Here is a 12,899-nt window from a genome sequence, read left to right as displayed (position 1 = left end):
CATATCTGCAGCATGTTTGTAACAGCTACTAATCATTTTATTACTCTTTATAATCTATTTAAAGCAGAATTAGAAAAAAATCTATACAAAGTTACAGCCGAAAGCACATTGTAGTTGCGTTATAAATCCCTGAAAAACAACCATCTATCATGAAAACCGGCGCTCCTTCGCTCGGCTGACAGAAATGGATGCTGCTGCGCTACACCGAGGGACGACGAGGGAAGGGAGGGCTGGACGGCAGAGCTCGGCCGGCTCCTCTCGGCCCTTCACAGCACGACTCCTTCGGGCTCCAGCAGCAGGTAATCGTGCAAAGGCTTGGGCACGGGCAGCAAGGGGATAAGGCAATGGCATTTGCTGCCAAACTTTTTCCGAATGGCGGAGCGGCATAAATGTTGCAGGCACCGGACTGTGCCCGCTAGCCGGAAAAAGGACTCGTAGAAGAGCTGGTGCTGCTGCAAAGAGAGGGGTGGGGGGAAACACGAGCATCAGTTGGTTTTGGTTTTTTCCTCATTAAGCCAGACAAGCCAGAGACACTTTTGAGGGGAAGATCTAAGGGGAGGAGGTCAGAGACCCATCGGCGAGGTTTGCCCGTGGGTTGGGGGTCCGTGCGCTCGCACGGCTCCTGCAAGCAAAGGCTGGGTGTGGAATTCTCCTGCGGAAGCACGCGTGAAGAAACCCAGCCTCGCTGCAGGCACTGTTTGGGGAGGATGCTTTCCCGCCCACCGGCAGCAGCATCCCTGCAGAAAGCCTTAGAGCTGACGTAGAAGAGACCCGCTTGTTTCTAAGACAGGGAAACAAAGCAGGATGGGTCTGTGCAGCCTCAGCCTTTCCCTCGCTTGGAATAAAAATCATTTCTCCCATCCCCTAGAACGCGCTGAAGGGTTTTTTTTGCATTTCAGCAGCCGTCCCCCCTCGCAGCCAAGCTAACCGAAGACCTGCAGGGGCAAGGCAGCCATCCAAGATCATTCAAGAGCAGGCTGGCCGTACCTGTTGCACGTCTGGGGACAAGCTTTTTCAAATCAAAATTAGTGGGGTGGGCTCCTGCCGGGCAGCGGTCTGGCTCCAGGGACACTTCCAGATGTCGGGACTGTATTTTGTCACGGGCCAGGGGCAGGAATGGGAGTTTTGGTGTTGATGGAGCTAAAGCTGCTGAGATGAATCGGGCGTGTGGTGGTGCTCCGAGGGCTATCCCTTTTTTTTGCCCCACCCAAGTGAAGTTTGGGTGGGGAAAAAAAAAACCTCTCGGTGGGTAAAACCCCCTCCTTGGGGCTCAGCTCAGCCGTCCCTGCCAAACCGCCAGCGCCATCTCACCTGAAACACCTCCTCCGGCACGGCCTCGGCCCACTTCTCGGAGATGGGGATTTGCGAGTAGGAATTGAGGAGGACTTCGATGATCTCCGGCACGGCTGCGCAGGACTTCAGCACCTAGTCATGGGCAACGGGGCGGGGAGGGGTTCAGACGGAGATGCGTGTCCCAGAGGGGCAGAGCATCCACGTGCTGCAGGCGAGGCTCGTCCCACCCCACCGCGGTCCGGGCTGGGATGGTCCCGGGTGGGTGTGAGGCAGGCGTAGGGTTTGTCCCGGCATGCTTTGGAGACCTTTCTCCGTCTGTGAAGCGGTGGGAAGAGCTGCCTTGCTGTGGCACTTCTTCCTCCGGATGCGGCCCTTGCTTCTTATTTACATTTTTGGCTTGTGTGTGATAAGCCAGGATAATATTTTCTTTATTGTTTGATGTAAAATCAATGAAACGCAGAGCCATAAGGCGGCTGCACTGACGGCTGATGTACCAAGCCTGCCTCTGACATCCTTCCCCAGGCAGGAAAAAATCCTCCTTGCTGGTCCCCCATGCCCACGCTGGCTCCGTCCTGCCCATCGCCCTGCCTGCTTTTCCCCGCTGCCACCCCACGCAGGTGTTTTCGTTTCCATCATTCCCAGCAGCATCACCAACCCCGATGCCACGGTCCCCTCTCCCTGCCCGGACCGGGAGGCTCTCCCAAATTCTCCCACCCCCCTGGCTTTTTATTTCCCAAAGCACCCCGACCCCAGCTGCAGAATGCTGGGTGCGAGGGGATGCGCAGGGGCTGTTTGGGGGTCGGTACCTTGACGAAGGCGGGGGGCCATATCTTCTGGGAGCCGTGGTTGAGCAGCAGCTGGACGGCGAGGTGGGGCCGCAGCTCCCTCTTGAAGGCAGCGCTCTGCAGCGCGCAGCCCAGCGGGGACACGCCGTCGTAGTCGATGGCGTTGACATCGGCCCCGCGCCGCAGGAGGAAGCGCGCCAGGCCGGCGTTGGCGGCCCCGCACGCCTTGTGCAAGGGGCTCCTCCGCATCTCATCCCGGGCGTCGATGTCGGCGCCGTGGGCCGCCAGCAGCCGGCAAAGCTGCAGGCAGCCCTCGCCGGTGCCCGGCGCCTGCCCGCAGAGGATGCCGAGGGCCGTCTCCTCCCGCGCGCTGCGCGCATCGACGCGCGCCCCGTGCCGCAGGTAGAGGCGGGCGTGGTCGCAGAGGCAGTGCCTGGCCGCCACGTGCAGTGCCGTCTCCCCCCCGTCCTCGCTGGGCAGGTCGACGGTGGCCCCGTGTCTCAGCAGGAGCTTGGCGCATCTGCAAAGGGACGGGGAGGCTGGGGGGTGCACCGCCCGGGTGGGTTTCGGGGGGCATGGGGTGAGGATGGGGGTCGTGCTGGAGCTGGGCTCCCATGGGGATTGTGGCACTTGAGGATTTGGGGAGGGAGCAGCAGACGCTGGGGACGGTGACCCTGTGCCCTGGTGCCCTCTGCGGTGGTGGTGATGGTGGTTTGGGCAACACCTCGCTCTTGCCTCGACCAGCATCATTCATGAATGGTCATCCTTGACCATCCTTGACCATCCTTGACCATCCTTGACCCACCGGCGTCCCACCAGCCTAGACCCACCAGGGACCGGTCCCAGCTGTGCCCGTGGTCAGGCAGCAGCGGGAGCGGTGCCCACGGTCAGCCATGCCCACGGTTAGCCATGCCCACGGCTAGCCATGCCCACGGTTAGCCATGCCAGCCAGGTCTGTCCCGGCCGGTGAGGGGTGCGGGATGCACTTGGCCATGAAGAGGACACATAGGGTGATGGGCCCCTTCATCTCCTGGCACGGGCGCAGCCCTGGGGTGTTACGGAGAGGATCTATACAATCCCACCCCTCGGCTGACATCCACAGAGCTGCTCAGCTGAAAACACCCTAAACCGCTGCCTCCCCCTTAAGCTGTGCTGAGACCGAGCTGACATGGAGGGAAGCCCTCGGTAAGGCCTCTGGCGGCAGAAGAGCTTGGTGTGGGTTTGCTTGGGTATGTGGATGCCGTAAAAAGGGATTCCGCTTCTCCTGTTAAGGGAGTCACATGCCTGTATTGGGCCACCTCAGAGAGGTCTAAAGGATCGTGTTTTCTGCTTGTCCTGAAAAGAAACACCTTTGCAGATGGTTTAAGTCTGGTGAAACGAGTTTTGCCGGCTTTTTTGGCACCCATTGATGATGAAGCGGCAGCACCTGCAGTTCCCAGGAGGAATAAATCAAGGTAAGCAATCCTGCCCATCCTAAATCACTGCTGCCACCTCTCCTTTGCTCTAACATCACTGTGCGTGGTTGCAAAGAGGGGTCGTGGCCGCTGTGAAGCACGGACACCGGTTCCCGTCAGAGCTTTCCACCTGCATCCTTCTGACAACGGATGGGGGTTAAAGATGCCTGGTATGTCCTGATGAGGGTTTGTTTTTTTTTTTGTTTTGGTGTGTATGTGAGTAAACGGATGTGATCGGCCAGTCTAAATGAATCAAAGTGACTGCTCCGTCTCCTGCCGGGAGCTGCCGGGGCCAGCGCGGCTCAATGTCACCACCCGGGCAGGGCTGTCGGCAGCCGGGTTAGCGCGCGGGGCTGAGCTCACTGCTGTGGCACGGAGGAGTTATTTTTTGGAGGGGGGCCAGACCCATATGCCATTCAAGCGAGACCTTGAAAACATGGAGAGCTCGCATTTCCCAAGGGATGCTGCCAGGGAGGTGGGAAGAGCGGTCCTTCCGGAAGCCTCAGCAGGGGCTGGCTGGAGCCTAGGGAGGTGTATGAACCTTCAACCCCCCCGCCTGTTTTATTTTCCTCTAATAAGCTTTTCTTTTAGCTCAGGTATCACCCAGAGCACTAAGTGAGGTTCTGGGCTGACACAGAAGCAAAAGGAGGGGGAGCTGTGGGGGAGTGGAGTCCCAGCCCGATCCCTCCAGCAGGAGGGATGGGGAAGAAGAGGAGCCCCAGGGAGGAAGGATGCTGCCAGGGCATTGCTGCTCTTTCCTGGCCCAGATGAATGCTAACGTATGTGGGGAAAATAGTAATAATAATAATAATAACATAGTAACAATAATAATCCACTTGAATCTTTCTGGACCTGCAGCATCACCTCCCCCAAGATTTGATAGGAGCTGCTGAGACAGTCGCCGTCTTTGACAGTGCAGGATCCGCAGATACCTCCTTGGGCTGCTCTGCCCGTGCGTATCAAGCCTGAGTTTGCCAGGAAAAAAATCCTGCAGGATCTGTGGGGACAGGCTGTTTCTGCAGCCCGTGCAGGTGTTAAGCTCCCAGATGCTGCCAGCCCTCTCCGGACCTCGCCGGAGGCATCCACCATGGGTGCCCTGTGCTGGGGACGCAGCTGCGGGTGAGCGGATTGAGTGCGGGCTTCTGAAACCCCCAAATCCTCAGATCCTTACTTTACAATTCTCTTTTTACTCTAAAACGTGCTGAATCCCTTTTTCCAGCAATGGCTTCTCTCGCTGAGGTTTTTGTGGCGCTAGCTGGCTGCTGCTGGTCAGTAAAACTTTGTCGGAGAGGGTCTGTTGCTGAAGCAAAGCACGCTGCGACTCACCCACGTTTATTGGTCTTGTCCGTCCTTGGCAGCGGGGAATTTGCCCTAATTATAACGACTCTCTCGGCACCTCTCTGGGTTAGCTTAATCCTAACATCACAGTTAGCTCTGGCACCCCAAAATAATGTATGCGGGGCAAAACAAGGGATGGTTCTGCAGGGAAAAATGGAAAAAAAAAATTTCTGACTGGGCTGCAAAACATGCAGCAGCCTAGTCCAGGAGAAAAATCCCTTTTGTTCTTTTCTTTTCTCTTTTTTTTTTTTTTTTAATAATCTTAAAGCATCTCTGCTCCTTCCTAGGCAAGGAGGCGGGTGTGCCTAGAGACCCTGAGCACAAACACCGTGCCGATTTTGGCAAGCGCTGTGTATTGAGAGTGCCCAGGCTGAAGATTTACATCTGCGTAGGCAAGACAGAGGGAATATTCCCCTGCCTTTATTTTCCAGGTAAAGGGTTCCTGGCAAAGCCAAGAGCTGCGCCCAGCCCCTCCAGCCCCCGCACGGGGTTTTCCCTTACCGAGAGCGGGATGGGAGTTCGATTACAGGGAGCTCAATTCCTCTTGGTCTCCTGATAGCCATCCCAAATATCCTTCTAGACATACCAGGGTGAAAATGCCACCCTTCCCAGCTGCTACTTTCCTGAAGGGTTATTCTTCTTTATTATCAAGTTCATTGGCTAACTTGTTGGGAGAAACCTGAGTTGGTTTATATTGAATTTTCCCCCTGGATCCTCCTCCCTTGGCAAAGAGGGAATGCTAGTGAGGGGCTATAAATAAGGGGTGATCTCCTCCGGTTAATGGAAATGGTGGGCCCTCGCGAGGAGCACGTGCCTCCTGTTTGGATGTATGGGGCACCAGCAGGTGCCGGGTAGATGCCGTTCATGCTTGCTGGCTATATGCTCTTATTTTAGCCTCTAATCTCTGCTGATGAACTCATATGCTCTAACACTTTGCCAGCATTTCGAGCTTCTTGGCTTTTTTATTAATGCCCTGTTGCTCGCTGTCAGACTGGACTAAAATCCCATTAAATAGGGCTCAGATAACGCTTGCTGCTTTCTGAGGGCTCCTCTCCAGTTTTCTGGGAATATTGCAAGAAGCCATGGATTTAGTTCAGCAGAAATCCAGACGCAGGGTGGCAAAGCAAACCAGTTTGTTTTCCATCCAGCCTGGGACCACCAACCTGGCCGAGCAGCTCGCCGGCAGCAGCGATACCCCTGGAGCAAGCCCTCAAAGAGCCACCCTCACGCACAGCTATGCCTAATTTTGACTAGTTTAAACCCACTTCTAAACCCTTCCTAACTCATTTGTGGGTGATGGGTAACACCTGAATGTCACCTTGCTTGGGCAAGTGACTCGTTGGGTCAAAATCACACTAATTTGTGATAACTGGTGTTAGTACTACAGGTGCGCCTTGTGCTGGGGTCCTGGCTCAAATAAACAGGATAAAATGATTTGGGTTTTATTTTCCTTCTTCAGCCATCAATAGAGTCGGGGCGGACATCAGTGCAATGTCGGGCAGGACGTGCCCATCGCCATCCCCTGCCCTCTTGCTGCCAGGATGGCTACCACTGGCCATGGCTACCGCTGGCCATGGCTCCCAGCATCCCGGTGGGATGCTGCTCAGTTTGGAATGAAAAATGCCCAGGCTGGGAAAGCGGGATTTAGCTTGAAATGGGATGCAATGAATAACCAGCAGGAGGAGCAGGAGGTTGGGGCAGAGGAGGCTGGAGGAAGATTCCTGTCCCCAAAACCCACTCAAGCCCTCTGTTTTCTTAAGCAAAAATCTCCTGTTTGGTTTTTCCCCCTCCCTGCGGCCTGAGCGAGGCTTTCCCGTCCTTTGCTTGGTTGTTTTTCATGGCATCTGAGCGACCATCTCTCTGTCTGTCTGTGATTTATTGCAGGATTGATCCCACTCAGAAAAACAGCCTTCCCCAAGCCTGGCTCTGAATGCAAGGATTATTCTTATTAATTTCCTACAAGAACGAGAAAGGAAGCCTGTTTTTCTTTAAAAGTTGATAATCTCTTCGGGGACCGCAAGCCCACCGGTGAACCACGGCAAGGCCGGTACCGAGGGCCGGTCGTGCCGGCGTGGGGACCGCTCTGCTGCTGCGGGGCGAACGCCAGCCCAGGAGCATCGCTCGCTGCGCCGACTCTTTGCCAAAGCTTCGTGAGCTGCGGATGCTCATCTGTATGAGCCCTCATTTTGTCACACCAACCTGGGGAGCAGTCTCTCCAAAGAGCGGGGTCAGGCCTTGGGTTGTGCTCTGTGTCTGCTCGTGGGCTCTTTATTTCTTGCGCAGGACCTGTTAAGGTCTTCCCTGGCAGGGGGATGAGTTTCCAAAATGATGGCTCCAAACGCTTGGAGTTTTGCATCTTATTGATGCTAAACGGAGCAGAGGACAAGGTTTAGCACTAGATGATGCTAAACGCTGGCCTTTAAAATCTGTGGTCTTTTTTTATTTGTAGAAACGCTTCTTTCCCGCAGCCAAAAGGGCAGCATGTCCAGGCCAGTGCTGGAAGAGCTGGAGGGTGCCACGGGGCCAGATCCACGAATGGTGGGTTAGTGCCCATCTCCCTGGCATTTGGAGCCTTGCTATCTCGATCGCGTTGCCTTTTTGGGTACCTGCCTGCCTGCTTTGCTCCTGTTTTCTGCTAATTCCTCCCATGAGGAGCTATCCTCATCTCGCATCCCCCAAGCAAAACCTGTTCTGCCTCCCCAAGCCGGCAGCTCTTGTGCTCACTCCCTACCCCATCGTTTCTTGCACAGAGCCCTCGGACACCGAGTCTCCTCCTGCATTGGCTCATCTCGCCACGTATCTATCTCCCATCCCTTGGCCCTGGGGTGGGAGCCAGAAGACAACTCTGGCTTCAGCTCCCAGGATGGAGAGAAAGCTTGAAGGAGTGAAGCAAGGGCATCGCTCAGCCATAAGCCCAAGTTGCCCAGAGGCAGGGGAGACATCGTCTTTTCTCATCCCTGGGCTTGACTAAGCCCTCTTCCCTCTGCTGAGGAAGACAAGCCCTGGGGGATTTCTCTCCGGGTAGGCTCTCCCTGGTTGCATGGGAAACCGGGGATCTTCAGAGAGCTTCTTCCGACTCGCAGATCTGAAGGAGGACTCTACAAACGTGGCAGCGTTCGCCATCCCTTCTGCCGCGGGTACCACAATGGGAGGCGGGAGCTACATCCCGCATCCCTGCGATGCGCCTTCCCACCGCCCCACGCCTGCCCTTCCCCCTGGCACCGCCGGGAGAGTTGAGACTCTTCCTCTCCCCCTCAATTATTTTTATTTTATTTTTTTTTCGGGGTGCCAATAAAGGCAGACTCCTTTAATCATCCCGGCTTTAAGAGGGAAACGGGAGAGCGCCAGGGAGAGAGTGCGGTGAATTTAGAGACTCATCTTACCCCACCATGTTAATTATCTCCGCTGTAAAAAAGAGGTCAAGGAGAGGAACTCTACTAAATAGGCCGACGTTGGCATGAACAGCTCCTAAAGTGAAGAAGGTAAGACTGAACTTTACTGGAACTTTTTTTTTCCATCTCTTCAAAAAGCTCCTAGATTAAAGCTCTGATATCCTTTTTGTTGAAATCTCATGGATTCTGAAGCTCAAATGGCTGGAAGGAAGCCCAGATAATTTTTTTTATCCCAGTCACTGAGAGGCTCAAAGGTTTTAAGTCCTGCCCCCATGGTGAATTGCCGAGTATATGGGAATACAGAAGAACCCGGCACATAGGTGTTCTGGCCATTGTTATCGAGAGGGAGAAAAATAAAATAGCTCTCTATGTAGGTCAATGACCTGCTCTTTATTGTCAGTAAAAAATTAAGGATGACCTAAAATCTACTACTCAATAAAAAAATAATAAAATAAAAAAAAAGGCAAGGTAAAGTAGTCTCCCCCTAATCAAAGAGGAAATGTTTGTGTTACCTAAAGCTTGACCTCCTCAGTCTCTAACTTTAGCAAAGTCTTCGCGATTGAAAAGCAGTGGTCGAAACCTCAAAACCTGTCTGAAATGTCTATTAATTTTTGATCTTTCAAGGGAGTTGGCTTAGTTATTGTAGAAGCCCCCGTAGCGCCAGGTAGCGTAGTTAAGGGTCTCTCAGCATTTCCATTATAAAGCCCCAATATTCAAGGGCTTATAACTCAGCTGTTTCCATGTTGTGTCTGTCTGATCCCCTTGTCGCCATTTGCTGGCTCACCTGCCATCCCCCTCCATCCTTCTGGGGGAAATAACATGTAAATCGGGAACAGCAGCTCCCTTTTAATATATATATTTTTTTTTTTTTTTCCCCAGGCTGGGAAGCACCTAGCCAAAACCAGGACACCTGGACCTCTGTGGGCCATGGGGTCCTCTCCATGCACCAGGTTGGTTTCTGTGCCCCATCTCTACGGGGGGAGAATGAGTCGGTGAAGCCAAAAATGCCCCCCCCGGGGCTTTTAGGATGGCTTGGGGTTTGGAGACCGAAGGCTTTAAGGTCAAAAGGGAGCTCGGGTGAAGGAATTAAACCCAGCTCCTTATTAATGATGAGGGCTGCTTGTAGCATCCTCCCTTACCCATCCCAGTCCCTCCAACCCTCATCACACCAAGGATGAGTTTGATTAATCCCTAGACTTCTGGCTGAACCAAAATTTGATTAATACTTGATTTTTGGCCATCTTGCAGAGAGACTTATTTATAAGCTGGGCTGGAGATATTTACGCCTGCAAACCTTTTCCTCTCTGGCTGCTTTTCTTTTGCAGAGCTCTTTCCCAGACCCCTGGCCCATGATACATTGGATCCCTACTGGGAACCTTGCCTTCACCACCTACTTGTGGTTAAGCTCGCTGCCTGCCTAAAGGGGAAAGGGTTGAAGCTGGGGTGGCTTTTCACTGAAGCTGGCAGGTGATGAAATTTGCTACAGCCCTAAGCAGCTTCATCAGGATATCAAAGGGCTGAGCTCTTTATTTTTTTAAAAAAACAAACAACCAAACAAAAACAAAAAAAAAACAACCCCAAAACCAAACAACAAACCCCTGATTCCTTGGGTCTAATGATTCAGGCACTTAAAAGTCCTACTGGGACATACACGTGTGCATGAAAAGCTTATTTTTCAAGGTACTGTTTATGCTCGCCTCGGTGTGATGCTGATGCTGATCCAGGGGGAGCAGGGAGCAGATGCTGAGCCTGAGCATGGCTGAGCCTTAGCCCTGACTATAAACCGAGGTGGACGCGTATGTGGCTTGCGCGGGGCGAGGAGGCGGGAGGATCGCTCCCCGTCCCACGGACCTCATCCCTTCGTTATGGCCCTGGGGCTGGGATTTTAGGAGGAGGGGGTGCCCTGATCGGCACCGACACCCCTTGTGGACGGGGTTGGCATGGGCTGAGGAGTGCAGGAGGTTGGGGTGACCTGTGTGCCCATCTGGACCCACCCTGAGCGTCTGTCCCCTGCTGGACCCACCCTGAGCATCTCCCGGGGGAAAGCGTGCTGGACCTGGGATGTGGGACATAGCCATTTTAGGATAAACCCTCGGAAAAGAGGAGGAAGGAAAAGCATGTGGAGCTGGGCTGGGCTGCTCCTGTCCACAGAAAAGAGACTCGGTCCGGGCACCAAAATGTCCCTTTTTGTCTATGCTGAGTGTGCCGCAGCAGCCGATGCAGCCGGGAGACGTGGGAGCACGTGGGAAGCCTTGCCAGGGATCGTGGCGTCTTGTTTGCACCCCACAGAGGCAAAAGCACTGGGGTCTGCGTGCAGGGGACGCGGAGCGAGGTTATTGGGGTGGGGGATGCTGATGGGGGACCCCCTCCTTACCCCAGGGACTCTTGGGTGGCGCAGAGGTGCAGCGGGGCCAGGCCCTCGTCGCTCCGCAGGTTGGGATCAGCCTTGTGCTCCAGCAGCAGCTCGACGCAGGCGGCGTGCCCTCCCAGGCAGGCTTCGTGCAGGGGTCCGCGGCCCCCCGGCGCCAGGTCGGGGTCGGCCCGTCGGCGGAGGAGATGGCGCAGGCAGGCGGCGTGACCGCGGCGAGCGGCCAGGCACAGCGGGGTGGTCAGCTCCCGCTTGTACTCCAGCGACCACAGCCCTGCGGGGAGGAGGGAGAGGGGCTGATGCCCGGGGCTGACCCCCGGGGTTCCCCTCCCCTGCGCACCAGCCGTGCGAATGAGCCAGATCAAGACGCTGCTTTTTCCATTTTTCTCTTGGTGCCCTGGCAGCTTTAGGGGTTTCAAAGAGTCTGGCTACCGTCGGTGGCCGCTCCGAGCGCCACTGGCAAGAAGGGATGCAAAACTCCCCCGGCGTGCGCTCGTTCTAGGAGCAGGATTGCATACGGCACGAGCTGGGTAAACCAATACCCTGCCCGCAACCAGCTGCACAGGGAACCCTGTGTGCAAGGTCTTGCTGGCAGGAGCTAAAAGGCAGCTCGCAAATTCCCCCCCTGCGCCCAGGGGAGGAAAAAAACCGCCTTTGTTGGGACTGAAGGCACCTAAGCCGGGTGGGAGCGCGTTGGGAGGGTGATACAGGGCCGGGCATGGGATGAGCTGGGTTTGGGCTTGGCATCGCATTTCCCAGCAGCTCCAGGGCCTCTGGGAGCATCAGTAGGTGCCCGGTGAGCATCGGGGACCACAGGGACCATCTGGTGCTGGGAGGCAACTTACTCCCGCAGCTAGGACTGGGCTGCTCTTTCTGAGCCCCTGCATGGGGAATTTGGGCTGCGAGCCCTCTTGCAAGCACGCCTAAGCCACGGAGAGCCCCATCCCAACCTGGAAAAATTATGTGGACGTACACTTTCTACACTTCCCTGCCCCTTTGGTGGGTTAGTATGTGCAGAAGAGAAGAAAATAATAAAAGACAGTGCTGAACATTTATGGCTAGGGCTGCAGGGCACAGTCATCTACCCAGAAAGCAGCCACCTTGGGAACAGGCACTATAAAGGCAGCATTAGGCACTTAAATGCACTGCACCCCTCCTATTTAGGGTTAGTAAATATCTGGTTTTTTAATTTTTCTGGACTGGCCTTTAAAGGAAAAGTACCTGAGAGTCCATAAGACGCTTGGCTTTTCACCTGCCACTCCAGCTCATTTTTACTGATCTCAAAAACCAGGTTGACATCTTGATAGTATCGGTCAGTCAGGACCTCGAGGCTTCTCAGGTCTCCCGTGACCAGGGCTGTGTAATACTTGGTGGCGGGAGCGTGAGCCGTTAGAGGATGCTCCGAATCCAATTTGGGGGAAATCTGTAGCTTTTCTGTTACAGGTCCCGGTAACTCGCCCATTCCAGTGCTTCCCGTGTGTGTAGGTCCTAGCCGGGAGGATAGACGGGCTTTTATAGTTCATTGTTTCCATCCTCCTGGGCTCATTGTCTAATTATAATCCAGTTAAGGCTCTATTGTCGTGGTATTTATAACTCCGTCGGGGTCAGATGATAACGGGCACACGATACAATGAGGGTCAAACGGTCACTGGGCTGTGTTGCGGCAGCACCTCTTGGATTAAATTAAATTGCCGGTTTAATTGCAGGCAGCAGCTTGGGACATGGGTGTTCAGGCTGGGAGGAAAACGGTGCCTAGCATTTATGGGGAAAAAAAAAAAAAAAGAAATTTAGTCATCTCCTGTCTGCCTAATCCCATATAACCTCATCTGTGTGCTCTGAGAAAGTGGGTTTTTTTCTCTGCCTAACACTGTGTATATATATATTTTTTTCTTTAAGGCACTCATACCTGTTCCCAGTCTCATGGTTGCTATACGGAAAAATCTGGGCATCACATCAGTGGCCAACACGATGCAGGCTGGCACATCCCTGCAGGGATGCAAAGCACTTGGCAAAGGCCAGCGAGGTACAAATCCTCCTGGGGCTTTGGCAGGGGGAGCCTCTCTGCCTGCTGATGCCTTGTATAGGAGAGAGAAAGCGCCCAGACTCTGCTGCCATTTAAGCACAGGGACGGGCGCCGGTGGAGCGGCCCCGGCTCCCGCTGCCCTGAGGCTCGTGGCTCCTTTCCTCAAGGTCACGGGAGAAGTCCGCGGCGGGGACAAGAATAGAGCTCGGCATCTCGTGACTCGGTGGCTTCGCCACCAGCCCGAGG

General features: G+C 54.5%; 1 protein-coding gene across 1 annotated transcript; it reads right to left on the bottom strand.

Moving 5' to 3' along the window:
* Positions 1 to 266: 266 nt before the first annotated feature.
* On the bottom strand, positions 267 to 12,092 carry ASB18 (ankyrin repeat and SOCS box containing 18). The gene is made up of 5 exons (XM_072875043.1): positions 11,852 to 12,092; positions 10,637 to 10,904; positions 2,100 to 2,598; positions 1,312 to 1,425; positions 267 to 452 (listed from the first exon to the last, which is right to left on the bottom strand). Exons 1-5 carry the CDS (start codon positions 12,090 to 12,092, stop codon positions 267 to 269), a joined length of 1,308 nt encoding a protein of 435 aa, XP_072731144.1.
* Between the last annotated feature and the right edge of the window lie 807 nt (positions 12,093 to 12,899).

The sequence above is a fragment of the Ciconia boyciana genome, chromosome 10, assembly GCF_034638445.1.
Source record: "Ciconia boyciana chromosome 10, ASM3463844v1, whole genome shotgun sequence".
Classification (NCBI taxonomy): Eukaryota; Metazoa; Chordata; class Aves; order Ciconiiformes; family Ciconiidae; genus Ciconia; species Ciconia boyciana.
The sequence above is the reverse complement of the archived record's forward strand: the minus strand, read 5'-3'. Positions and strand labels throughout refer to the sequence as shown.